This window comes from Leptonychotes weddellii, chromosome 14 (assembly GCF_054177405.1).
Source record: "Leptonychotes weddellii isolate Sample4059 chromosome 14, ASM5417740v2, whole genome shotgun sequence".
Lineage (NCBI taxonomy): Eukaryota > Metazoa > Chordata > Mammalia > Carnivora > Phocidae > Leptonychotes > Leptonychotes weddellii.
Window position 1 is genome coordinate 35,076,709 of NC_138382.1, and position 26,129 is coordinate 35,102,837.

A 26,129-nucleotide genomic window follows, 5' to 3' on the forward strand; every position below is an offset into this window, starting at 1 on the left:
CTATGTATATGCAACAAAGTATTTAACCATAGACTCAAAAGAATTCTTATGCAGATTTCTGTAGCTATTTCTTTTTGTAGATCCTTCCTCTGGGAACTTTTTGTCACAAATTCCATCATTTCAGTCTTCCCAAACTCCAGTCTCTTTTCTTCATCTCAGCGAGGCCATCATGTTTTTCTTGGGACCCCTCTCCCTGTATCATGTTCTGGAGAGTGGCTCCTGGCAGAAATCTGGACTATCATTAGGGCTCTCTTTGTTAATTTCCTTTCTCTGAGGGATCACAGTTCTCTGCTGCCTGTTGTCCAGCATCTGAATACAGTCATTTCATATAATTTGTCCAGTAAAAAGTAGATTTTGAATTGTGGTCCTTCAGAGTGTCAGAAATATCAGAATAGGTGGGCAGTAAATCAGTCAGTAATAGCCAATGTTCATCCTGCTCAAGGGTGCCCACTCTGACAGCCCCTCCTCCACACATCCGTTAAGATGTGGTTTGTTGGTGCTTAGTTTGACTCAAGAACAGTTGGTCCCTAATATTTATATATACTTATTACAAGTAGGGACTGTGTAAGTTCTTTCAAGATAAAACAAAACAAAACAAAAAAAACAAGCTATAAGTATAAAATACCTCTAAATAAGCAAGAAATGACATTTCCAACAATTGTAGCCCTGTGTTCTGCTACGTTTGTGATCTGAAAGCTGAGGAAAACTAAGTTGAGAAGAGCCACATCTGTTTTTCTCTTTGTTGGGGCCATCTTATTTCAGAATGTTCCATGTTCTTAGCTAAACAAAGCAGGAACCTATTCCAAACTTAATTGCTATGTGGATGGGTGTATGTGTGTGCGTCTGTGTGTGTTTGCTCCTCCCATCAATCTGGAACCTACCTGAGAAACTGCAAATATAATCATAGAATCCTAATTTTTTAGATCCTTATGTATGTGTATTTATGTTTATATTAAAAAATACAAGTATACACATCAAACTATAAATATAAATTTTTCAAGAAATAATCTGAGTGAGGAAAAGCAGAGACTACTTGTTTTTAATATTTATATAAAGTATAAATATAAAATATATTTCTTAATATATAAATGTTATAATTGAATAATTTTTATAAAGTAAAATATAAAATTATAAAATACATATTTTTATATTGTTGAATACATAACAGTTTAGAGCTGCTGTATCTTCCTAGTAAATCATTCCTTTGATCATTATGTAATGACCATCTTTAATATTGTTTTTTTCTTAGTGTATATTTTATTTTTTATGCTCCTTTAAAAAATCCTTCTCTTGCCTTAGATTGAGTACATTTTGTTCATTTCTTTTTTTTTGACCTCTTCTGATTTGTAAATTTTATATTTGTTTTCCATTCTTTAAATGCTTTTTCTTGAAATTGTACATCACTTATTTGACAAACTAAGGTTCATCAGCACCTTTATCCTGTCCAACAATAGAGTTCTTAAAATACTGTAACTCTGATCCTTTCCTTGATCTTATATCATTTTATTGTTCAGAAACTTAGTTCTACTGTATTCTGTCTCTACCTTCATTTGGATGTTGTTATATCTACTTTACATGATAAATGTTGGTTTACTTCCACATACATGTTTACAGATGTCTTTTCATCATCACTGATTATTTTGTTTATGTTGATTCTGAGGGGTTTTTTTCTACCTAAAATATATTCTTTAATAGTTCTTTCATCTAAGATCTATGAATAGTAAACCTTCGAATGTTGAAGATATTACTTATTTTTCTTCTCACCTTTCTTGTTGCTGTGAGAAGTCTTCTGTCACTCCAAAGCTCTTTAGTTGTTAAGTAACATCTCTTCTCAATATGGTTGCTTTTAAGATTGCTTCTTTTTCGGTGGGGTCCTACAGTTTCCCTCTGTTTCTAACTGTGAACATAGTTTTATTTACTCTGTTTGCAATTTTACTCTCTTAATCTATTAATTTACATTTTTCATCAGCTCTCAGTTTTCAGCTATTTTATATAAAAAATTTTATTTATTTATTTATTTAAGGGAGAGAGCGTGCGTGCAAGTGGAGGGAAGAGCAGACGGGGAGGGGGAGAGAGAATCCCAAGCAGGCTCCATGCTCAGTGAGGGCCCCTACACAGGGATCGATCTCACAACCTGAGAGCATGACCTTAGCAGAAATCAACCCCGGCACCCCTCTCCTTGAATAATTTCTGAGATGCTTTTTGGGCTTCTCATTCAAACATACTTTATATATTGTTACTATTTTCCTTCCTTTTATTTCTTAGTGTTGTCTTTAATTTCACCAGTTTTCATAAGCTTTGTTTATGTGCTATTTAACATGTTTGTTGAGTTTTCAATCTGTTATGTTTTTAAAAATATGTTTTGTCCCCTTTTTTTTTTTCAACATTTTTAAAACTAATTGTATAAAAACTCATTTTGAATTGTTCTGTTATTTCTATTTCCCTATTGTGCCGTTTCTCTTTTTTGGGGGGGGTGATATGTAGACTGTCATTCGTGGCTTTGAACTTATTCATACAATTATTCTTACCTGCAAATTTGACTTCTTTTGAGTTTTATTTTCTGTGATGCTCTTTCTCCTATCCATTCTCTCAGTTGTGGAAGCCTATCTGTAATGGGTGATTGTGTCTGCCTGAACTCTCCAGTGGACACTGGTTATGAACCAGTTTTTACATTACTGTTAATTCTTTAGATCTCTGCAAATGTATATGGCTTGATTTTGAAACCAGTTAATATAGGCTTGCCTCCTTTTAGTGAAACTCCAACCACATAAACTGAAATATTTGTGTCACACTCAGCAAATTTTTGTCTCCCATCTTGCTACAGTTAGCCCAGTTTTGTCTCTCAGCCATGGAGGGCCTAAGGCATAAACTTCCATCCCCATTCAGGTCTGAAGGTCTGAGGTCTCCATGGGCGGTATTTGATCCAGTCTCTCATTGTGGTAGTTCAGCTCCATTTTACTAGTAGGGGTTCTTTGTCTTTTCTTGGCATCTAGAAATGTACTCTTTTTGCTTTCAGTATATGTATTAACATTTTATCATGATTTTTACATAGTATATCTGTGTGTTAAGAAGTGGTTGGGTTGGGGTGCCTGACTGGCAGTCAGTATAGCATGTAACTCTTGATCTTGGGGCTATAAGTGTGAGCCCCACAGTAGTTGTAGAGATTACTTAAAAATAAAATCTTAGGGAAAAAAGTGGTTGGGTAACTCAATACATTATTATTTTTTTTATCATATAGTCTATGTTTTAAGTATTTAACATGTTTACTTAGATAAATTTAAAAATTACTTAAGACATTTTACTTCCCAGATTCTCACTAAAATTCAATTTTAATTGTTAGGATTTGTTAACAGTGATATATTTTTCTTTTATTTTACTACTGTCTAATTCATATTTTGTTAAATATCTTTACTACTTTCATCTGTTTGCTACATTATTCCTTAACTTACGCATTTTAAATAATCATTTATTGTGTTAATTTTCATAGGATGACTCTTCAAGAAGAATTGGATAAACTTAAAGTACGTATATCTGTTGATAAGACAACAATACAAGAATTGAATACATGTATGGCAGAGAAGAGAGAAGGTACATTTTTTGTGTGTGAGACTAAATATTTATTATAGGCATTTTAAAATCTAGCTCTTGATGTTTTATTTTCAATTTCTTGTAAGACTCTTATCCTTGTTCCCCCTCTTTCTACTGCTTTACTTATTGATATGTGATTAACATTTTTACCTTACATGAGAAAATCAAATAGAACACCTAAAAGTCAGCTTTATAATTCATTAAAAATTCTAAAGAGATATTTGATAAGGAGAAAAGATGTTTGTTTTTCGATTCATTGATAAGGTTTTACTAGTTATGTTTGTTCAGAGTTCTATAAATTATATGGTTATTGTACTCAATATTAATAATTCATTTATATTTTTGTTTGATATTACATTTTTCTGGAACTCATTTAGTTCTCATCTATTGTCCTGGAATCAAAATCATAGAGTTAGAAGGAAACTTGGAGATCTGCAAATCTGCCATCTTCCTGACCACTAGCCTAAAACTGTTTAGTAAAAGGAATGTATCTGTTCCAATTGAAGGGTTATTCCTTTGTTAAAATCAAGATAACTCTATTTACTATAGGACTTCAGTCCATACTGTAATACCTCATTAGACAAAAGTAAGGTTGATAGGACAGAATTTCTCCTTATTTAACTTCACTATAGCATCATTGTTACCACTGTACTTTTTAGGTATTGACAATTTATAATTAATAATTAACTTAATAATTTATACTTAACAAGTTTTCATATACCACTCATCTGCCTATTGTCCCAATTACTGTTGTTGTTCCAATTGCTCTGAGTTAGGTCACTGGTGACTTGTCAAAGCCAGTGTTTGAAATCATCTCTTTTACACCACTAATTTATATCATATTTCAAGCTTACTCCTTCATTGGCTCCTGAAACATTGGTTTTCCTTTGTTTTAACTATGCTTGCCTCTATCTTCTGTTTCTTCCAGTCGAACTTCCTTCCATTTATTCCTTAACTATTGGGGTTCTCTAAGATTTTATCCTTGGTTTACTTTTCAAGAATAATAACTTTATTGTTCCTGGAAAAATTACACATACTTATAAATATTCAAGCAATAAGAAAGAATAAAAAAAGACAAAGAAAAACATCCTAATTCACAAACACTTAATAATCAAAATTTCAATCTTAAATAATTATCAAATCAAACACCTCTTAATACTTATAAAGAAAGAAGCCTAGTTAGATAAATTGTGGAAAAAGAAAACCATAATGTATGCTATTTTTAAAAAGGATATTTACATATGATTTTGTTTGGCACCAACCAAATAAAAAGAAACAGGTGTAAACATGAAGGAACTGTTGAACTTTAGGTAACTGTCTCATTACTTCAATAAATATTAATTTCTAAAACTTCCCTCTAAGATTAAAAAGAAAGGTTCTAAAAACATTGAAGATGGAACTACTTTGTATTTTTAAAAGTATGTATTTCAATTTCAGGGCATATTAAAAATTAATTCCTTGCCATGCAAGATGAAAATAACAGTTGTTTTTAAAAAAAAAATTTTATTTTGTTTCCCTCACATCTTGAGTCTTGTTCATTAAATAACCTTTTAATTTTATCAAAGTCTATAACTTAATATATTGCAACAATGATTTCCTCAGTTTTAAAGTCTTATTTTTATATACAAAGGACTCAGTACTTATCACATTTTTTAAAGTCATAGTCTTTCTATTCATGAGTTCTTTATTTTGATTTATTTTTTCGTTAGCCAGATATAACTGAAGCTATGTTTTTTTTTTCAAGAAGGAATCAAAATAGCTATATTTGTAAGAACTTAGATGTTTGAAAATATGTTTCAATAGTCTTTTTAGTCAATGAATAAATTGGCTGGGTATAATTTTATCATTTTACACTTTTTTTCTCCTCAAAACTTTCTAGATGTTACTCATTTTTAGAAGAAGGTGCTGTAGAGATATATTATGGAGAGGTGTCTGGTTTTCCTTCCCCGCCTGTACCTCACACCTTTCTTTGGATGTGACTTGCTTTTGCTATGTTAATTTTTAGTTTTTTCAACTTGATGTTCCAAAATTTAAATAGAATATGCCTTGATATAGTATGTTCTAAATCATATTTTGGATTATCCATGTAATTTGTTATTTGTCAATTAAGATCTTCCTGTATTACAAGGAAATATATTTTTGCATATTCCATTTTTTTTATACTCTAATTCAAGGATATCAGTTGTCTTTATGTTTGGTTACTTTTCGTCTGGGATTCATATCTGTTTTCTTCTAATTCTTTAATCTTTGTCTTTTTCTTCTGCGTTCAGTTTATCTAAAGACTTTTCCTTCATTAGTAATTCAATTTTGAGGGCATCTGGGTGGCTCAGTCGTTAAGCATCTGCCTTCGGCTGAGGTCATGATCCCAGGGTGCTGGGATCGAGTCCCACATCGGGCTCCCTCCTCAAGGGGAAGCCTGCTTCTCCCTCTCCCACTCCCGCTGCTTGTGTTCCTGCTCTTGCTATCTCTGTCTCTGTCAAATAAATAAATAAAATCTTTAAAAAAAAAAAGTAATTCAATTTTGAGCTATATATATATATATTCTTTCCTTTGTTCTTTCTAATACTTCTATTAAATCTATAGTCATGTTTTCTGGTTCTTTATTTATTGCTTCAATTCTTAAATTCCCACTTTTTTCCTTTGTATATCTTACTGATTTTCTGAGCTCATATTTTATTAAATTCAGGTTTTTGGCAAGTTCTTTTCTTTCTTTGATTGTGTTTTCTTCCAAACTGGGTTTTAAATCTTTATTTTGTTAAATGTTCATTTCACCCCACCTACTAGAGAGTGTTTCTTGTTCTGGAAGGAGTGATCCCAGAGATTTAAAATGATATTTGGCTTTACATATAACCAGCCTGGTGGTTCTTATCTTTACTAAGAACCTTTTCTGCTGCTCTTCATTCCTTCCTATAGATCCCAATTTACATTTGGTGTCATTTTCTATTTTCCTAAAGGACTCCCTTTAATATTTATATAGTGCACATCTGCTGGTGATGAATTCTTTCAGCTTTTATATACCTATAAAAGAAATCTTTATTTTGTCTTCATTTTTGAAGGATATTTTCACTGAGTATAGAATTCTGTATTGGCAGGTTTTTTTTTTTCTTTTGATACTTAAAAAAATTTGCTCCACTATCTTTTGACTTAAAATGCTTCCAGTGAGGGCTCCTGTGTTTGTCATTGGTTAAGCGACTGCCTTCGGCTCAGGTCATGATCCTGGAGTCCCTGGATCGAGTCCCGCATCAGGCTCCCTGCTCGGCAGGGAGTCTGCTTCTCCCTCTGACCCTCCCCCCTCTCATGTGTTCACTCTCTCATTCTCTCTCTCTCAAATAAATAAATAAAATCTTTAAAAAAAAATGCTTCCAGTGATAATTCTCCTGTCATTCTTATCTTTTTTCAAAGATACATACATAACAAGTCATTTTTTTTGAGGGGGGGACTGTGTGAATTTTGAAGGTTTTTTCCTCCAATCCTTTTAGTCGTTCTTTTTTGGGGGTTGTTTACTCACATTTATGTGCTGATCAGTACTTAGCTGAAGACTTGAGGGGGGAACCTCTATAGATCTTCAGAGCTCTCCCTGTCTCTGATTTGTGTTCTCTGGCACTTTACCCTGCAAACTCGCCCTTCCTTGGCCTCTTTGGACTCTGGGGTCTGTCATTGCAATTTAAGAAGATCACCAGACTCCCATTTAGTCCCCCATCTTTGTGCTGTGGCCTGGAAGCTCTCTAAGCAGCATGCAGGAGCAGTGATTGAATTCACTTCATTTGTTTCCTCTCTCTTGGGGATGGCTACCTTCCATTGTCTTATGCCCAGTGTCTGAGAACCATTTTTTCATCTATTTTCTCTAGTTTTAGTTGTTCCACATAGACAGGTAAATCTGGTGCCTCTGGTACTTACTTTTATTGTCGTTGAACATGTTTTCCCTGATTAAAATCCCAAGTCTATATGAATAGTAACCTCCTTCCATGTACCAGATATATTTTTTTTATTTCTTGCCACCTATTTTCCCCTGGCTATTTTTACAAGGATTTCGAAAGTTATGCATGTTTTTAGAAAAAACTCATTACCTTTCCTCTCAAATCAGTTCTGTCTCCTCTAACTTCCCACATAAGCACCTTAAGCCCCTACCACACTAAATTCCTCTTTACTGAAAATTGCAATTCATAGTGTAGTGAATCTCCTACAATCCCATAATATCTCTGTTAGGAGCTCAACTGAGCTGGAGAGAGTTGAGCTGCCAGGTGTCCACATAACTGATTTAAGATAATAAGCCAAAATGAAAGTAACAGTCAAGCTTTAATCACTTACTATGTAAACAAGAGGCTAAAGTGGAGAAAGTGCCAACTCCCTCTGTTCTGTCTTCCCCCTGGAACTGCACATCAGTTGAGGATCAGATGGATCAGCACAGACAGAGATGTTGTCTTACAGCCGAAGGAGCCCTGAGCTAAAGTCTCCTGCATTTTTATTTACCTGGGTCTTAGGGGAGAAAAAAGGGGAGGACTGGGAGAGGAAAAGTACTGTGTACTGAGTCAGATGGAAGAAAAATGTCTTCAAGGTTACCTCCACCTCAGCCACCAAATAAGGAGATCTTGGCAGAGGCACTTGAAGAAGGCCTTAGCCAAAGGGCCACCAGTAAGGAGGTTTTCACATGGAGGCCTAGTGGAGGCATCTAGGCTAGGAACACAGATACACATAAGAATGTGGTTGGCCAGGGGGATCCTGAGCCCTTGACTATAACTCCCTTCGGGGACCACAGTCCATTGGCCATGTACCAGGTCTGGTTGGGGAGGACAACTTTCCCTCATGGGGCATGCCAGGTAAAGCATGTAATACCTATGATCAGGCCTGAAAAATCAATTAGAGGATTAAGTTTGGAGTAAGAATCCTCAATTTTTACCACAAATGCATGAGTATGTTCATAAAAACACTGTTTATGGTATTCTTCATTGAAAGCTGAAGGCCTGTTTATTAATAAAAGAGCAAAACAAACGTGAAAACACACATGAGTGAGTTGTTTGTGAGTACAAACAACATCAAGCATATTTTTTTTTCTTTTTGTATGTGGGTATGTGGATTGGCTGAAGCAGTTCTCCTTGCTGTGGGTCATCCGGTCCAGCTCTTTTTCAGGCTACAAGTAGAGTTTACTTCGGTTCCATGTATCTATTTCTTGGCTACAAAGGGACAATATAAACATACAAAGCCTCTTAAGCCTAGATTTGAAACTGGTGTATCGTAACTTCTATCTACATTCTTTGGCTAAAATAAGTCATTTTATCAAATACAGCTGGCAACAATTCATATGTCTTATCTGTATGAGTTTCTGTGGAGGGTTGGGGTTGTATTTCAGACTTGTTAGGCCCTCACCCATAAATTTTGTAGAAGTCCTTTTGTCCAGCTGAAAGTATCTACTAAGCATCACATTATTACTTTAAGAGATTGTCAGGAACAGGCATACCCAGTGGCCAGGTCTTAATGTCAATATCTTGGATTTGGCCTTTCCTGCCAGAGTGTCAGTGGTTGCTCTTTTGATATGGTGAGAAACACTTTCATTTCCAACCCTGAAAGTACTGGAACATATGTACTTCCATATGCCTGTGGCTGCTCCTTTCTGAGCTCAGTTTTTCCTCTAGAACCCAGTCAGTGGCAGCCAGTAACAATCAACTCACTCTACATTGGAACTTCCTCACTCATTGTTACAAATTTATTGGCTGCATTTTTTGTCTTCCATGTTATGTCAGATGGCAGTTTGCCACTACATAACGTGAGTCACCATTTTCTCAACTCCTGGAGCATTCTTTGGCACCCACCACCCAGTCCCAAAATCAATGCCACATAATTTAGGTTTTTATTATAGCAGCATTCACTTATCGTTATCAACTTCTGTCCCTGACGGCTTTTGCTACCGTATAAACAACCACAAAATTTCAATGACTTGCAATAATACACATTATTTTTTTGTTGATGGTTTCTGCAGATCAGCTGGAGCAAATGTGCTTCAGGCTGCAGTTCTGTTGTTTGTCTGGAGCATATTGGGCTCATATGATTCCACATGTCTCAGGCCCAGGCCCAGGCCCAGGGTGAAGGAGGCAGTGACTATCTGGGCATACTCTTTTCAAAGCAGATACTGGAAATTTCCATGGGAAGAGGAGAAATACCTGTTCTAGGTTTATAACAGGCACACTGTTATCTATACCCACATTCCTTTGGTCAGAGCAACTCAAATGGCCAAGCTCAACATCAGTGGCGTGAGGATCTATACTCCACCCATGAAGGTAGAGGAAAATGGAGTAAGCATTTGCTGACTAATAATCTACCAAAGTGTGATATCAAAGTATAAACCAAAAGCATTTGCTGTTTTTCAAGTACCTACTGCTCAAAATAATTAGTATACCAAAGCATCATATTTTCAGGTGGAATATCCTGCAACCCCTCATAATGATAATAGGTTTTTAAAAATAACTTGAGAAAATAGCTAAAAGAATCTACCAGAAGGAAACAGGTTGCAGAAGAATTTAATTTGTTCATGTCATCTAAGAGAATTAAGAGAAAAGAAAAACATAGAAGGAAGGATAAGTGTAAACAATTGTAAATAAGCAGTGTTAAAAGTTAAAAAGTGGACAGGGAAGAACCTCCTGGGAAAGACTATAAATCACAGTGAATTTTTATAGTAAAAATAAAAGTAAGGCATTTAAAACTAAAACATTAAAAATAAATCTCCAGCAAGGTGAATCATGTACTCACACATCCAGCATAGGACAAAAATAGAACTGCATATTTCTAACTAGGTCCTCTTGGTTCATTTCTCAAATCCTGAGATCCTTAAATGGGAGGAGAATCAAGGGGCAGAGTGGGTTCCTTGTTCCCCTCCATCACATGGGCCTAGCTTTATTCTTTATTAAAACCTGTGAAGGTGAGAAACTAAAGTTTTCAACAGAAAACCACAGGGGGACATGGTCAACCCGTCCACCAGTGGACTTTGTACACACCCAGGAACACAAATCAGCAATCAAATTCATTTTTAAGTCAGTCTTCGGCATTTTTTTTATTGGAATTATTTTGCTATTTTTAGCATTCTGTGCTCTTTGAGCATAGAAATATTTTCTTATTTTTAAGAGTAAACACTTCACTTAAAACGGTAGCAGATATTTAAATGACTTGAACAGCTGAATTGTATTTGCATATTATTTCTATATTGCTGAAAGAGTGTTGTAAATGAATTCAGCACCATGGCGTTAGGGGACTAGAAAAAGAAACTTGGGAACCAATAGATTATTACCAAGGTAAAGGTACATATTCCCCAGGTGGCAAATTCTACCTATTCTAGCTTTTATTATCCTTAGGATAGTGTTCTATTTATTTCAGGAGTACAGAAGTTTTAATTGGATATGTCATGTTTCAAAGACAAAAGAAATGCCTAATTCACTCTAACAAACTTGTTAGTCACTGTTTATACCAAGAGATTTCTACTCTACAGAGAATAATATTGTTTTCTTTTTCCTTTGTTGATAAATCAAAGTTTTACACTGACCTACAGCAGCCAAGCATACTTTAAAGCAAAATCACCTCAGTCTAACACAGATATGTATCCTTTTAGCTTTATGTATTCTTTTTTGCCCTTCTTTTGATTCTTTAAGAAATGTTGTTTCCTAAAAATAATTCAGAAAGAAAATATTAAATTTGTCACAATAATTTATTTGATTAGAAAACATTTATTTATAAGTTTTAATGTATTTAAATTTTACTAGTATTAAATGAAATTTTATGTTTTTTTCCCTTTAATTTTGATACATTGCTTGTATATTTTTGCTTGGTTGAAAAGGTTTTGGTAGTCACAGGCATGGTCAGTATAGGAATTATTTGTAGAAACAATTTCACCTGTTATCTGGGTTTCTATGTGTTATAAAGTGACAGTTTTTCTGGAAATGTGATTTTTATGGTTTACTCTGCCCAGTACATGATCTTTTACCTGAAAAAAAAGGTGGTGGTAGGGGCTATTACAGTTTGAATCCACCCTAATTCGGCTAGTGTTTGCTTTGTTCAGCCATCACTCTGATCCTCCTGGCAGGGAACAAGATCCAGAGAATAAAACTAGTAGTGGCCGTATAGATAAGAAGGCCGCGAATTCTGCTTTTAAGGCAAAGGCGGAATAGTCTACAAAAGAATGAAAATAGGAATAAAAGTATAGCATTGTTAACCTGAAGATCTGTTGTACCTTTGAAAATCTTACACTGGAAAAAAAAAAGACACTACAAAGGTACATAATTATGTGATTGAAAATCTTGGAAAAGGTCACCATTTAGTTCCCAGCCAAATACTCAACAATAAAATAGACTAGATTATTCACAATTGAGAAACTGAGAGCCCTTTTCCTTAAAATGACAGGCCAATGTTTCAGCAGTATATGAGGTACTATAATATATTATTTATTGTCTCCCAGAACAACTCTGTAGATATGGTGAAGATGATGGGGTCAAGAAGAGTACTCCAGAGAAGAATGGGAAAGAAATGTCGGAGCAGACATTGCAGAAGGTAGTCTAATCTTTAAGATATTGAGCTGAGGAAGTTAAATCTGAATTTTAACATAAAGGATTATATTTTAAAACGAGGGCTCATGAACTTAAACCTTGTGTGAATCCTTAATTTAAATTCATAATTCAAAATCATTCGCTTGCCAAAATGGGTTAAAAAAAATCAATGTTAGTGAAATAAATGTGGAAACACTTGTGCTTCTGTTGACATAGATTAAAAATATCTTCAAAGATGAAATGAAGAGCATGACAATGGAAATTATAAAAATTTATAGTATATGTGCTTATTAGTTATAACTTAGCAGTTTAACTTTAAAATGGGACATGCTGAGACTCTGTTATACTTCAAAAAGCATATAGATTTGCAATATTTGAACTATTAAAACTGAGCATAGTTTTAGCTTCAGTGAAGTAAAATGGTAATATGTTTATAATTTAATAAAAGTATACATGACTCATCTCATTTTAGATAGAAATTTATGCCCATATAATTTAGGATCGCTCTCCCTGTTTTAATAGAACCACATATATAAACCCTGCAGTCACTTTACATCATACCTATAATTAATAATAAAATTTCTTTAAAAATATTAACATCTATCTTTATAATTTTACTTAATTCATAATTTTATATATAAATACATTCTTACCATGATCCATTAAGTTGGCTTGGTTGCATTTTAGCACTTGTTATTCTTATAAAGAAAATATTTTTTAAGGTATATCCTATGACTGGTTGTCATTTGCTACACTGGATACTTAGATAAAGCTGGAAATACACAAATATATAAACAAAAATATTAATATGGCTACTTATATTTCTCACATCTGTGACTTGACTTTTAGGAAATCTAGTGACTTACAACAGATGATGTGATCACTTCTACTTCTAACACTTGCCATATGTCAAGTAACAAAGGCTGTCATCTCATTACTACTAAATAACACATATCAGGTTAGCACAATAACATACAGAACAAGAAATGCTCACATTCCTTTATCTTAAGGTAAAACGAGTAATTGAAATAATACATGCATTATCAGCTGGAATGTCAAACAGTTTGCACTAGCTTATCTTCTTTGTTTCAGAGCAATATTTTTGTTTGCTGGGGTTTCTATAATTTTTCGCTCTATGGCTGCATAATATTGTCCTACTACCTACCACGTCCTTAGGATAGAAACCCTAAAGAAATCCATTCTTTCATTCCAACTGCCATAAATGGCTACTACCATAGTGCATCCAGAAATCCATTTTAAGTCCTGAAAAGCCAAGAGGAATTATTTGCATTGGACCATAACTATTTTGTCACCTTTTTTTAATATTAACCTAATGCAGTTGGACGAGTCATGATTTAACCTTTTTTAGTTGGGTTTCCTGATTTTAAAAGGATGTATTGTAAAACTCATTCAAAATAGGTTTAAAAGATAGCAACAGCATGAAAACAGTATTTGTTTACATAGTAGAAATAAAACATATAAAATTATTTTTTTAATAATGCATTAACATTTCACACTGTTATGGCATGAATTGAATCCCCCCCTCACCCAATTTTATTATGCCGAAGTCCTAATTCCCAGTATCTCAGAATGTGACTGTATTTGGAGATGAGGTCTTCAAAGAGTTCATTAAGTTAAAATGAGATTGTTGGGATTTAAACTACCCACTCTGTGGTATTTTCTTATGGCAGCCCTAGCAAAGTATTACACTTTACAAAGTCAGGTGTTTTGGTAAATTATTTAAATGATCAGTACTGGAGGAAAAGTATGCACTTGAGTTGATTTACAGACAAACCAAATGCCTTTAACAAATCCCTAGACTTTCCTTCTCAAATATATATTGAAATTTCCCTTTTTGTTTCTGGAGGCTTAACATCAGTTTAACAGTAATTTTTAAGAGTATACCTTGAATGACATTTTAATATATGCTATGGGCTTTCCTTTTCTCATGTCTTTAGAAGTAGTGTCTCTGGGGACTCCTGGGTGGCTCAGTCGGTTGAGCGTCTGCGTTCAGTTCAGGTCATGGTCCCAGGGTCCTGGGATTGAGCCCAGAATCCTGCTCTCTGCTCAGCGGGGAGTCTGTTTCTCCCTGTCACTCTCCCTCTGTGCTCGCTTGCTCTCTCTCTCCAATAAATAAATAAAATCTTTTTGTTTTGTTATTTGTCCTCCATTTTAAAGTTAAATGCAGATAATTTTGACCATTTTTTATGATTAAACATGGATTCACATTAGGCAGTTAACAGACTTAAACATTTTAAATGTAAAATGACTTTAAAAAGACATTTTTCCAGTGGTACATAAAATTTTCATGAGTTGCACCCAAACTTAAATGGATTTTAGTCAAAAGAAAACGATAATGCTAATTTCCAGAATTGAAATCTCATATTCAAGATGTTTGTTACATTGTTCATAACATGTTGATTTAATGGCTAATTCAGCAATATTTAGTGCAAGTAATTATATTCCATCTCAAGTAATTTTATTAAGTAGCTGTTGTGATTAATAATAATAGAGACAATAATGATGATGGTGATGGTGATGATAAACTGTTTAGACCTGTCTACCAGGAACTATGGTATATGATCATATTTAATAATAATAATCTGCAAGACTGTTCCCATTTCACAAATGAGGAAACTTTAAAATAAGTTAAAATAAGTTATTTATTTTGGGGCGCCTGGGTGGCTCAGTCGTTAAGCGGCTGCCTTCGGCTCAGGTCATGATCCCAGGGTCCTGGGATCGAGCCCCGCATCAGGCTCCCTGCTCCACGGGAAGCCTGCTTCTCCCTCTCCCATTCCCCCTGCTTGTATTCCCTCTCTCACTGTGTCTCTCTCTGTCAAATAAATAAATAAAATCTTTAAAAAAAAAAAAAAGTTATATATTTTACCAGGTTAAGTAACTCGAGCCGGAAGTAAGATAGAGACCAGAACCAAATTTAATTTCCCCAAGACCACACTGTTTCTTAATATTTTTATATCACCACTGTCAAAATTAATTTAAAAAAAAAGAGGTGTAATTGCTTATTTGCACAAAATAGATTTTAAAAAATGCAGTCTATTCTACTTACTCCATCATCGAATCTAACATGCTAAAATATTTTAAAATATATATATGAAAAGTATACTGTTGTTTGCAGTGATTAAAACCTCTAAGAAACTGAAGAGATTGTAAAAAAGTGATATTCCTTATTTTGTTGTATTTTTTACTAAATAGAGAATAAAATTTGGCATAGAATGATTTTGAAAAAGTAAACGGTTTTCAGTCAGAGTTCATGTGTTCTTGAAAACTGTATTTTTTGTCACGTTATCCAGCTCTTCAATAAAGTATTTGCACTGTAAAGGAACAACAGAATTTCTCTTGCAAAAATACACAGAGGTCTGCAATAGTCTGATACAAACTCTTTCATATACCTCTATTCCAGGTCAAGAGTAAGCCCTATAAAGACATAGGTCTAACAGTAGGTGACTATTATCATACTATGGAATTGCAAATTTAAATTAGATGAGATTCTTAATACTTGTGTTGGGAAATATCCATGTCCTGAACAGATAACCGATTGGTGAAGTCTACTGAATTAAATGAAGGAGGTTGACCTCACAAGAAGAATAGGGGGTGCAAAAGGATAGGTAAATCAGAAATGACTGAAAATTATATTTAGGAAACAACTTAGATATTCACTACCATAACTAAGTCCAGTAAACTGGAAAGCAATAAGAATATGCATAAGTTTCATCTTATAGATTTCTGGAATATTTTAAGTTATTTGTTGTCAATACATCAAGTATGTTTCTCCTTTGAAGAATTGTTTTAAAAGTAAAAATGAGTCCATAAAGTGTTCCAATCATTTAGGTTTCTTGCTTGACTCCAGTTCTTTGTTCATTTCCATGTGTATCTGGGTAACTCTTCCCCATATGGCTTGTAGAATAGTGTGAGGGGCACAGAATCTTGAATTTGAATCCCATTTCAAAGCAGGAAATGTTTACCTCTCTGCAGTATTTAAGTTTTCAGAGCCTCTATTTCCTCCTCTGGGCAGATAATTATTGGCTTTACTTACTTCACATGGTTTTGAGATGATCAGAAGAGATCATGTTTATGAAACCATCTTGTAAATGGTAAACTGTACTTTCCAAACAATGGTGGTTATTTATTTTTCAAGATTTCAACTGAAATTAACTCCTCCTTGAAATTTTCATACTCATGGCTTAGAATTAATTGCTCTGTCCTTTTTGCCCAGACTTATGGCACTTAGATCCTATCCTTTATCAGATTTATTTATGCAAGTGCCTTTCTTTCCAAATAGTTTTTGAAATTTCTTAAGGTCAGAAATTGTATGTTTTCATTTCTATGTCCTACAATGTGGACAATGTTTATTGAAATAAATGAACACAATTTTGGAATAATTATAATTTTAAGCTGTTAGAGTTTTTTTCAGTAAATGTTTAGTGTATAAACTAAGGACCTCATGACTACTAAAATTACATTTTTCTAATTTAGAATAAAGCAGCTTTGGTAGATTATATTTTATATAGGTAATCATGTTTTCATATGATAGATATTGAAGAAAATTGTTGTTTTATTAATGAAGTTTCTCTGTGTATCTGTTTTTAGACTTTTTGTATAAATTGCTTTTCTCTGAAAATATTTTTCACAATAGACTAAATAGCCAAAGCACTTATCTCAGAAAACTCTGCAAAGTTTATTAGCATACTTAGTTCTGTATCACTTTGTGTAGAATTTTAACTTCTTTTACCATCTGTCCTTTTTTCAACAGATGTATTATTGCATTTTATAATGTATTTATCTATACCACCATAGAATTATTTAGAAATTAAGTACTTTAGATTTATTTTGTCCTTGAGCTAAGTGTGACTTTACTTTCATAAATTAGAAATGATAAAAAATATACAGCAGATTATGGTTTTGGACTTTTAAAAGAATAAATTAAACTCTTCTGTTTAGGTCATTGAATTGGAAGATCGGCTAAAATCTTTTGAGAAAGGGTCAAGAAAAATAAAAGAAGGGAATAAAAAATTAATGAAAGAAAATGACTTCTTGAAATCCCTCTTAAAACAGCAACAAGAAGATTCAGAGGGCAGAGAAAAAGAGCTAGAACAGCTACAAAGGGGGAGTAAAGAAGTAGAAAAAGATAAAGCTGAACTTCAGGTAAAAATCAGTGAGCTGGAGAGAGAAGTCACTTCCCTAAGGAGACAAGTGGCAGAAGCTAATGGATTGAGAAATGAAAATGAAGAACAGATGAATTCAATGGAGAAATTGCAGCATTCAGCAGACAAAGCTAAATCTGAGATGGCCACTACGGAAGTAAGATCTGGACAATACGATTGTAAGACAACCACGACCAAGGTTAAATTTAAAGCCGCGAAGAAAAAGTGCTCTGTGGGTCGTTACCACACTGTTCTCAATCACTCCATCAAGGTTATGAGCAATGTGTTTGAGAACCTCAGCAAGGACGGCTGGGAGGATGTGAGTGAAAGCAGGTAAAGCTCTCATTAACTTAGCTCTGTGGTGGGGACACTGTGCATATGTAAAGCACGAGCAAATGGAGATTGAATTTCAACTACTGTCGATTTGGTATTCAGAAAAAATACTGTCAGATCCTTTGAAATATCTTGGGAGGTCTTGTTCTGAGCTTATTGACTGAAATTTGCATGCAAAATTAGCCACAACTGCATGAGTATTTGAATAGGTGCCAGGAAACCCAAAAGAAGGCAATGCTTGATTTCTTCCAGTGATGCTATTTTCATGCAGTCATGAGGCTTGAAATTGACAGTTTGGCAGGTTGATTTAATTTGCTGGCCCTTTGCATATTCACCACTGACAGCTAAGGATTCCCAGGCAAGCCTACTAAGTCGGTTTAGTTATCTTGTGACATGCCAACCTGGGAGGAGAAACATTTTTCCCCCTTAATTTAGTTAGATAAATTTTGAATGACCCATTTCAGCTTGTTACCAGATGTCTACAAGCTGTTTAACATCCTTTAAATTAAGAACCATCTTCACTAATTATTTCATGTATGTATTTATGTAGTCAATGTACTAACTTTAATTGAATGGTGGTTAAAAATTAGTTCTTTAAAGTTAAAGCTCTATAAATTCCTAGTCCTAAGTTATATAACACCTATTGAATAGCAGCAGAAAAATACTAAAAATCTATAATATTTCTTTTCCTTACCCCTGGCTATACATTCGTATACATACTTGAAGCATATCAGTAAAACCACAAAGGCAAATGGATAGTAGAACACATCTTTTTATACCCAGGTAATAGGGAAGTTCAGTGTTGCCAGAATTGCTAACAAATTGAACAATTTTCCATAGTTCTGTCTTGTTTTGTAATGGCATGTATTTTCTTTTATTTTTCCAAGTTCTTTTTTTTTTTTTTTTAATCCCCAAAAGAGATCTGTTTTAGATTTGGGATGTCCCTGGATGGTGTAGGGGTGGAAAAGTTTTCCCTTCTTTCCTTCGAGGTTCCTTGGCTGGTCTAATAATGAAATTGATATAAGACAGATTAACAGGAGGAAAACAAATAAGTTCATGCATCCCTTCTGTCTGCATAGGAGAGACCCAAGGAAACTGAGTAACAACCCCAAATGTCCAAAAACCATCACCTTAAATAATCATCTTCAGCCAAAGACAAAAGAAGATGGGGTCAGTTATGGGAGGTTATCAGGAAAAGTGCAGTAAATAAGGGGGAAGATTGTTATGCAGATTTAAGTCATTGTCTTCTTCATTTACAAGAATTTTTAGAGACTTAGAGTCATCCATTTCTTCCTGGTACAGGAAATCTCCATCACAAATGGAGATTTTCCTTATACATGTAAATGTCTCTTACAAAAAGGTAACTTCTACTTGACTTTCAGAACTTGTCCTATGTTTGCAGTTTCTTAAAAATAATTCTTATGCCAAAGAGACATATTTTGGGGTGGCAAATTCTGTTCCCCTGTAATCCCACCTTTGAAAATTTCCCCAAGAAGTTTCATAGTCCAGAAACTAAGCTGATAGATTGCTCTGGATCTCAAGGAACCAGTCTCTGTCCTGAGGATAGGTCAGTTTAGTTAAACAGTTGTGTGTTATTTCGGGAGGTGGGTCTTGCAGGTGGGCTCCCAAAACTAGACCTATTTTGTTGAGAAATCAGGCATTTAAAAAGGCATTCCTATGGAAGCAAAATAAAAACAAAGGTTAGTGATTAGAGCAGATTATAAACCCAGTCTGAGTCCTGAGGGCAGCCAATAGAAAGAAGACATTTCTAGAGGGAAGGGCTGAAGCATCTTTTGCAGTTTGAATGAGTCTGATGATGTCATTGGTTGTTTAGGTAAACTTTCTGAGTGGCCCACACAGCAACAGGCATGAAGATTATCTAAACATGAGCTGTTGTGGTGGTTTCTCTGATGTTTATATCAAGTGACCTAGCTTCAGTTTGCAGGACTTCTGGAGAAAAGGCAGCTTTAGATCTCAGTGATTCCAAGTCAAAAGTATAAACTTAGTTTGGAGAGTCATAGCCAGATATTTGAGGAAACCAGGAGAATTCAGGATTCAGTACAGTTTATAGACAAACAACAAACCCTCAAGGCAATTAATCAGAACTAAAATCTAATATCCACAAAGGTGTGTTACTGAAAAATAATTATTCTTTTCAAAGCACCCTAATTTCCACTAAAGATAGCCAAATTAAGACTAATTTATAAAATAAGCCTAATTTCAATAAACTTGGCCTGATTATTTACATAAGTCAGCAAAGAATAATGGTTGACCATATAGACTCTTATTAAATCTGTTTTACTGGAATTTTTCATAAGGAGTTTTAGATTGAACTTTTTAAAGCCTCCAAGATGCCAGTCCAAGGATTTGCCCCCAGACTTGCCTGCAATAGCTATAGACTTGGGTAAATTTCTCTATTCTTGAGGTCCCCAAAATGTCCTGAGGTTTCTTCACCTGCCAAGAAGTGACCTTCCTTACCAGGTAAGGCTGCTGGGAGCCCTGTGAGCAGGGTACCAGGCTGTTTCCCAAGAAGTTTTATTGGCTTCATAAAGTCATCTTAGTTCCTGAAGGCTGTCTGGTCATATCTGAGTCTGTGCATGCTTCTCTCAAATAGGACATTCCAGTCAAAACCTTTGTAATATACCCAATGTTTCCAATTCTGTCATGTTATAAGAGAACAGATTCTTGTTGAATTTATGCAAAAAAAAAAAAAGATTTCCATGAAAATATAAGAATATTTACTAAGAGTTTCCAAATTCTGGAGGGATCACAAATGTTTCCATTTGTTTACAAAGGGTGCATTTTACCAAATTGTTGTAAGTCATTGTTAGCTTAAGAAAAGTTTTCTTTCTTTTTTTTTTAATTTTATTTTGTTATGTTAGTCACCATACAATACATCATTAGTTTTTGATGTAGTAATCCATGATTCATTGTTTTCATATAACACCCAGTGCTCCAAGAAGTACGTGCCCTCCTTAATACCCATCACCGGGCTAACCCATCCTCCCACCCCCCTCCCCTCTAAAACCCTCAGCTTGTTTCTTAGAGTCCATAGTCTCTCATGGTTCATCTCTCCCTCCGATTTCCCCCCCTTCATTTTTCCCTTCCTTCTCCTAATGTCCTCCATGCTATTCCATATGTTTCACAAATAAGTGAAACCATATGATAATTGACTTTCTCTGCTTGACTTATTTCACTTAGCATAATCTCCTCCAGTCCCATCCATGTTGATGTAAAAGTTGGGTATAAGAGAAGAGTTTCTTAAATCTAGAAGAACAAAACATTAAAAATATTAATGATAAAGTCACAAAAACTATAATCATTCTCATCAGTTCCTTAAGTCCCATGTTATTAATTTTTGTTCTGCTTGAATCCAGTTTTTCTGTTAGTTCTGGAAACTCTTACCCAGTTCAGTTTTATGATCTTAATGTTATCAGAAACTGTATTTTAGAATATTTTCCATGAGTCTTCTTGGAGATCAAGCGTTTTTCAAACATTTTTGCAAAAGTTTCAGAGTAGGGGTGCCTGGGAGGCTCAGTCGGTTATGTGTTCAACTCTTGATTTCAGCTCAGGTCATAATCTAAGGGTCATAACATCAGGCTCCTTGCTGGGCATGGAGCCTCCCTTAAGATTCTCTCTCCTTCTTCCTCTGCCCCTCCCCCCTCCACAAGCTTGTGGTCTCTAAAAAAAAAACACAAAAAACCAAAAAACTATTAAAATTTCAAAGTAAAACAAAAACTGTAAAATGACAGAGTTAAAAATGGCCATGGTTAAAGATCTAGTGAGAGTTCATTACAATGGAATTGACAAGGAAATTCGGTTATTTCTGTGATATACATACTTCAAGATAATAACTAGAATTTAAGTGATAACATTATACCAGGACAAACCAGATTTTAAGAAATTTCATGCAAATTCCGGAACAGTTAAATTAATACATATATCTACAAAAATATCAAATAGGTTTGGCATCACTTTTTTGACATTTCTCATGTAACTTAATGAACCTTAATTAGGTTCAAACTTAAATCAACCTAATTAGGTTAATAACTCTTTTGAGATGTTCCAGGGATCCTCTGTAATATCTCAGAATTTCTTCCAGGTCAAAAAGACTTCATTTAGAATTTGATTTTGGGAAGTTTGTAAAAAATAGCGAAAGGTTTTGGACACTTGACTAAATAGGATCATAGTTCACTGTGAGATAATACTTAGTTACCCATTTAACCAACGTTACAAAGACTTCACAGGCAAATACAGAAGTTTACACAGTGCTCAGCAAAACTTAGCCGTTTTTATATCGAAAGGACTGTTTAGTTAAGTAATCAAAAACCTGATTATAAAAATAATGAAGCACGGGATTATTTTGATAAAAAACACAAAATCTTTGCTTTCAGGGTACATTAGTTTAAAAGGTAAAGAAGAACCTGTCATAGTCTCTTATCAAGAATACACCAATAGTCAAGAAAATGTTGTACTTTTACCAGAGACAAAATCAAACTATAAAGTTGTAGCAGCTTACTTTTGATATTAAAATTCACTCAATGAAATTAATTCCAATCTAGCCAGTCCTGACCATGCATTAAGTTCCTTTCTAAAGATTCCTTTCCACAAACTTTCTACAAGTTTCTGATTTTGTTCTGTTTTTCCTCTTTCCCATTTTTAATTAACCAGTTTTACTTTGGGACATATTTACTTTCTTTTCCTTCAACAAAATGCATTTCTATTTTACTGAAAACACACATCCTACTTTTCTTGCATTCAGAGATGATTTTCTTATTATTTCTAGTAGTTTTAGTTACATTTACTAATTAGAATTCTTAACCCTTAGAAACCTTAATTTCTAGTGAAAACTAAGTAAGCAGTTGTGAACTCTGTGTTATACCATCATTCTTTAGATTGCCAAATTTTATAAATATATTCCATAATTTCTAGAAACATATGCTGCCCTCTTTTAAAAATAGTGCGGTCTTTCAGTATGGTACAAGACATGTTTACTAACAGATCCAAATAATTCTTTAATTCCTGTGTAATATGAAGCTGAAAGTAGATAAACCTATGTTCAGTAATTATTTTATCTTATTTGGAAATGATCTAGATATTCAGTGAGTTCCCCACCATTGAATTTAACCTAGCAAAACTTTAAAGTTTCAACTTACCAAAGGTATTTGGGAAACTATTTTTTAAGTATACATACTATAAAATATAATTTCCGTTAAAAAGTTTACCTAAAAGCTCTTACCCCACTAAGAGCTGTCTGAATCACTCACTTCCAACAATGACGTTTAGACTATCCATGAAAACTTCATGAGACATTAGACACAGCCAGCCATCATCCCAAGTTATTTTTCTTGCTGACAAATTTTGTAAGAGATACAACATGAAGTTATTTGACTAGTAAACCCAGGAAGAATAAAAGTTGTATATCTGCATTATAGTCAATGTTGGTAATTCTAATATATTAGAGTTTTAATTAAACCAATGAACTTAAACTAGTTTTTATTTACCAAAGATTATCCCAGGTCATGTGAACTTGAAAAACATTTGGGTCCATTTTTGTTATATTTCTGAGAATTCAATTTATGTATATGTTTAATTTTCTTTATGTCAGTTAAGTAGAGTTCTTTCACAAATTAATTTTGGTAATACCATCCGGAGGCAGAAAAATATCACATATCTCCAGCATACATATACAGACATACAGAGACCTTAAAATTTTAGCTGTGGGACAGGTATGATAATGTAGAATTTACTAGTAAAAGAACAGTGGGAATGAGTTAAGTTTATCTGTTCAGATGGCTAAAGCTTTTTGTTTCTTTGTTTTTACTAATATTTGTGGAGAAGACACGTGGTTTTTCATTTGCCTAAGTTTCAAATGAGCTTTCCCCCTTTTGTTCTCCTTCTGATAAGAATTACCTCCTTGAAGTCTGTAGAACATTTACATCTCAAAAGCACAGGGCTCAAAACGCAAGTTCCTCCAAGAAGAACTTTGGTTTCCTAAGGCCAATATTTACAAGCCTTTTGATTGCATAGAGAAGGTAGTAAAAAGGATTGGTGGACCTTGAATTGTTTCTGGAGCCACACCTATGGTCCTGTGAAGACTAGATGTGTAAAGCAAGAATGGCTGTTTTCAGTTCCTCTGAGAATTGGGTTGTTGCTAAATGATATCAAAGAACTGTCACAACAATCCAACTATGTTGAATGTTTTTCTTTCCCTTTGGGTACATTTAGCTTAGGAGAAGCCCTAAAAAAAAACACAAAAAAAAACACCCAAAAAGCAAAACAAAACAAAAATCCTACCAGGCACTACATACCAGCTTTGTTCACAAATTTAGTCAGACTGGTAGCTTTTCATCTAATTTTCTGCCTTTTTAATCTATCCACTAATCTCAGGAGGTAATCCACTTACAAAAACTTTTGAGGATCCTTCCTTAGTTTAAGAAATTCTTTGACCAAGGAGTGAAAGATAGCTGAGGAGCATTGCCCCCAGTCTCAACTGGTTATTTTAAAAGGTAATAATCTCTTCAGACTGGAAAGGCAATTCAGACAGATTTAGTAAAATGTGGGCATTCAGGTAAAGAATGATAGAGGGGAGCAATAGGAGTCATGTCAGCCTTAATAACTTTTGTTTTAGGTACCCCTTGGATCTTTAGTTTTTCATTTGCCCAATTTTCCAAATATCCACCCCTCTTTTCTTTTTTGATGAGAAACTTCTCCCCAAAGTTTGCATTTTAAAGAATGTCTCTTAGGTCCTACAAAAGATGGGGGCAAGAAAACTTATATTACAAAGGCATAGAAAAAAATAAGTTTTCTCCAAGATGGAGTTTTGGAGGCATATTTGCCTATTATTAGAGGTCCAGGGTAATTTAAATTTTTCCTTTTTTTCTTAAGTGCAGGGCAATTCTTTTTCCAGTGACCTGATGTCTACAAGCAGTTTGAGACTGAATAGGTGAGGTCTGAGGATTGGTAAAGATAGGTGAGCTTTAAATTGCTTTTAGAACCACATTTAAGGTTTTGTAGAGATTTGCAGAGAGGTGGGGAGGTTTAAACAAGGGTCCCAGATATCCAAAAGATCTTCTGAAGGGTCAGGGACAGGGAGTTGGAGGTAAGTGGGTGTGGCAGAGGGTAGAATTTAGATTAGATATGGATCCTAATTTTTCTTCTGAATATAATTTCTATTCTTTCATATTGTCAAGGGAGTCCTTAGGATTAGCTGTTATACTTCTTTGTGTCATTCTCAAACTTATTTGCCTCTGTTAGAATTACCTTGATTTTATAAAAATTCCAAAGCTCAGACTGTGGGATCTCCCGATTGGATGGGGGCCACCAAATGTGGAGCCAGTGACACTAGTGGTGAAAGAATTCACCTGAGAGAAATTGATTGGATACATCACGAGGGAGCTGCAGGCAGGACCGCGGAGGAGAGACTATCTGGCAGGAGGCAGTCGGTGGGGGGCTGTAGTTAAAGGGAGGAGGTGAGGAAGTATGGGAACATATGGAATTTAACTTTTTTGATACTGTGTCTGGGTGTAAGTCATCCATTGGTCAGCTAGGGCTTATATGGATATTTAGAGGTGGGTCGCCTAATAGGCCTGTTTGTATTCAGCCGGGGGTCACTGTGGGCCCTTCTACCTTATTCAGCTTTCCATTGTTCGAGTTGGGTGCCTAAAAGCGGCTTTACACAGACCACACCCCAGAACAATTAAATCAAAACTTCTGTGGTGGGATACAAGTTTCACTGTTTTTTGAAGCTCTCCAACTGATTCCAATATGTAGACTAGTTTGGGAACCACTGTTTTAAATGATCATTGGGTCAAGCCCCTTGTCTTCAAGCAGGTAATAAAAACTTAAAAACAGGGCACCTGGGTGGCTCAGTCAGTTAAGTGTCTGCCTTCAGCTCAGGTCATGATCCTGGGGTCCTGAGATCAAGTCCTGCATGGGTCTCCTTGCTCAGCTGGGAGTCCGCTTCTTCTCCTCCCTCTTCCTGCCACTCCCCCTGCTTGTGCTCTCTCTCTCTCTCTACAAATAAATAAAATTAAAACAAACAAACAACAACAACTTAAATACAAATTGATGAAGGTGAAGAAGAAGGACCAAATCTGCATTTCCATTTCCTTTTTCCTTCTTCTAAGGTTTTCTTCCTTGTTCTCAAAAGCCATTAGAGAAAATCCTCCTCAGCTTAAAATCCACTAAGTATTTATCTATGTCCTCAAGGAAATTCTAGTTTCAGCTACTAATTATATCTCAGCCAGTGATACCACCACACTCTTCATAATAGAAGTGGTGGGGTTTACTCATGTGTGAATATGTATATATGAATAAATACATGAAAGCTAAGTAACACAGTCAGTTCTAATTTCATCATATTAGTGCATGTGCAGATGGTCACATATTTTGGGAGATGTATCACAGTATCTCTTAAAACATAAGATTGTCATTTAAGTTGCTTAGCGGTAAAATTCGATTTTACACTGTGAGGATTAAGTGTTACATTTCCTGCCTGACAGAACATGCTCAGGAATCA

General features: G+C 34.6%; 1 protein-coding gene across 5 annotated transcripts in view; it reads left to right on the forward strand.

Moving 5' to 3' along the window:
* The window catches only part of LOC102740642 (centlein), a 180,034-nt gene that overhangs the window by 75,227 nt on the left and 78,678 nt on the right, over window positions 1-26,129 (forward strand). For all 5 annotated transcript variants that reach the window (XM_081804123.1, XM_081804122.1, XM_081804119.1 and 2 more), the window contains 3 exons: window positions 3,488-3,588; window positions 12,026-12,117; window positions 17,073-17,608. In XM_081804123.1, coding sequence (XP_081660249.1) covers window positions 3,488-3,588; window positions 12,026-12,117; window positions 17,073-17,608 — 729 coding nt within the window. The remainder of the gene's footprint in view (window positions 1-3,487; window positions 3,589-12,025; window positions 12,118-17,072; window positions 17,609-26,129) is intronic.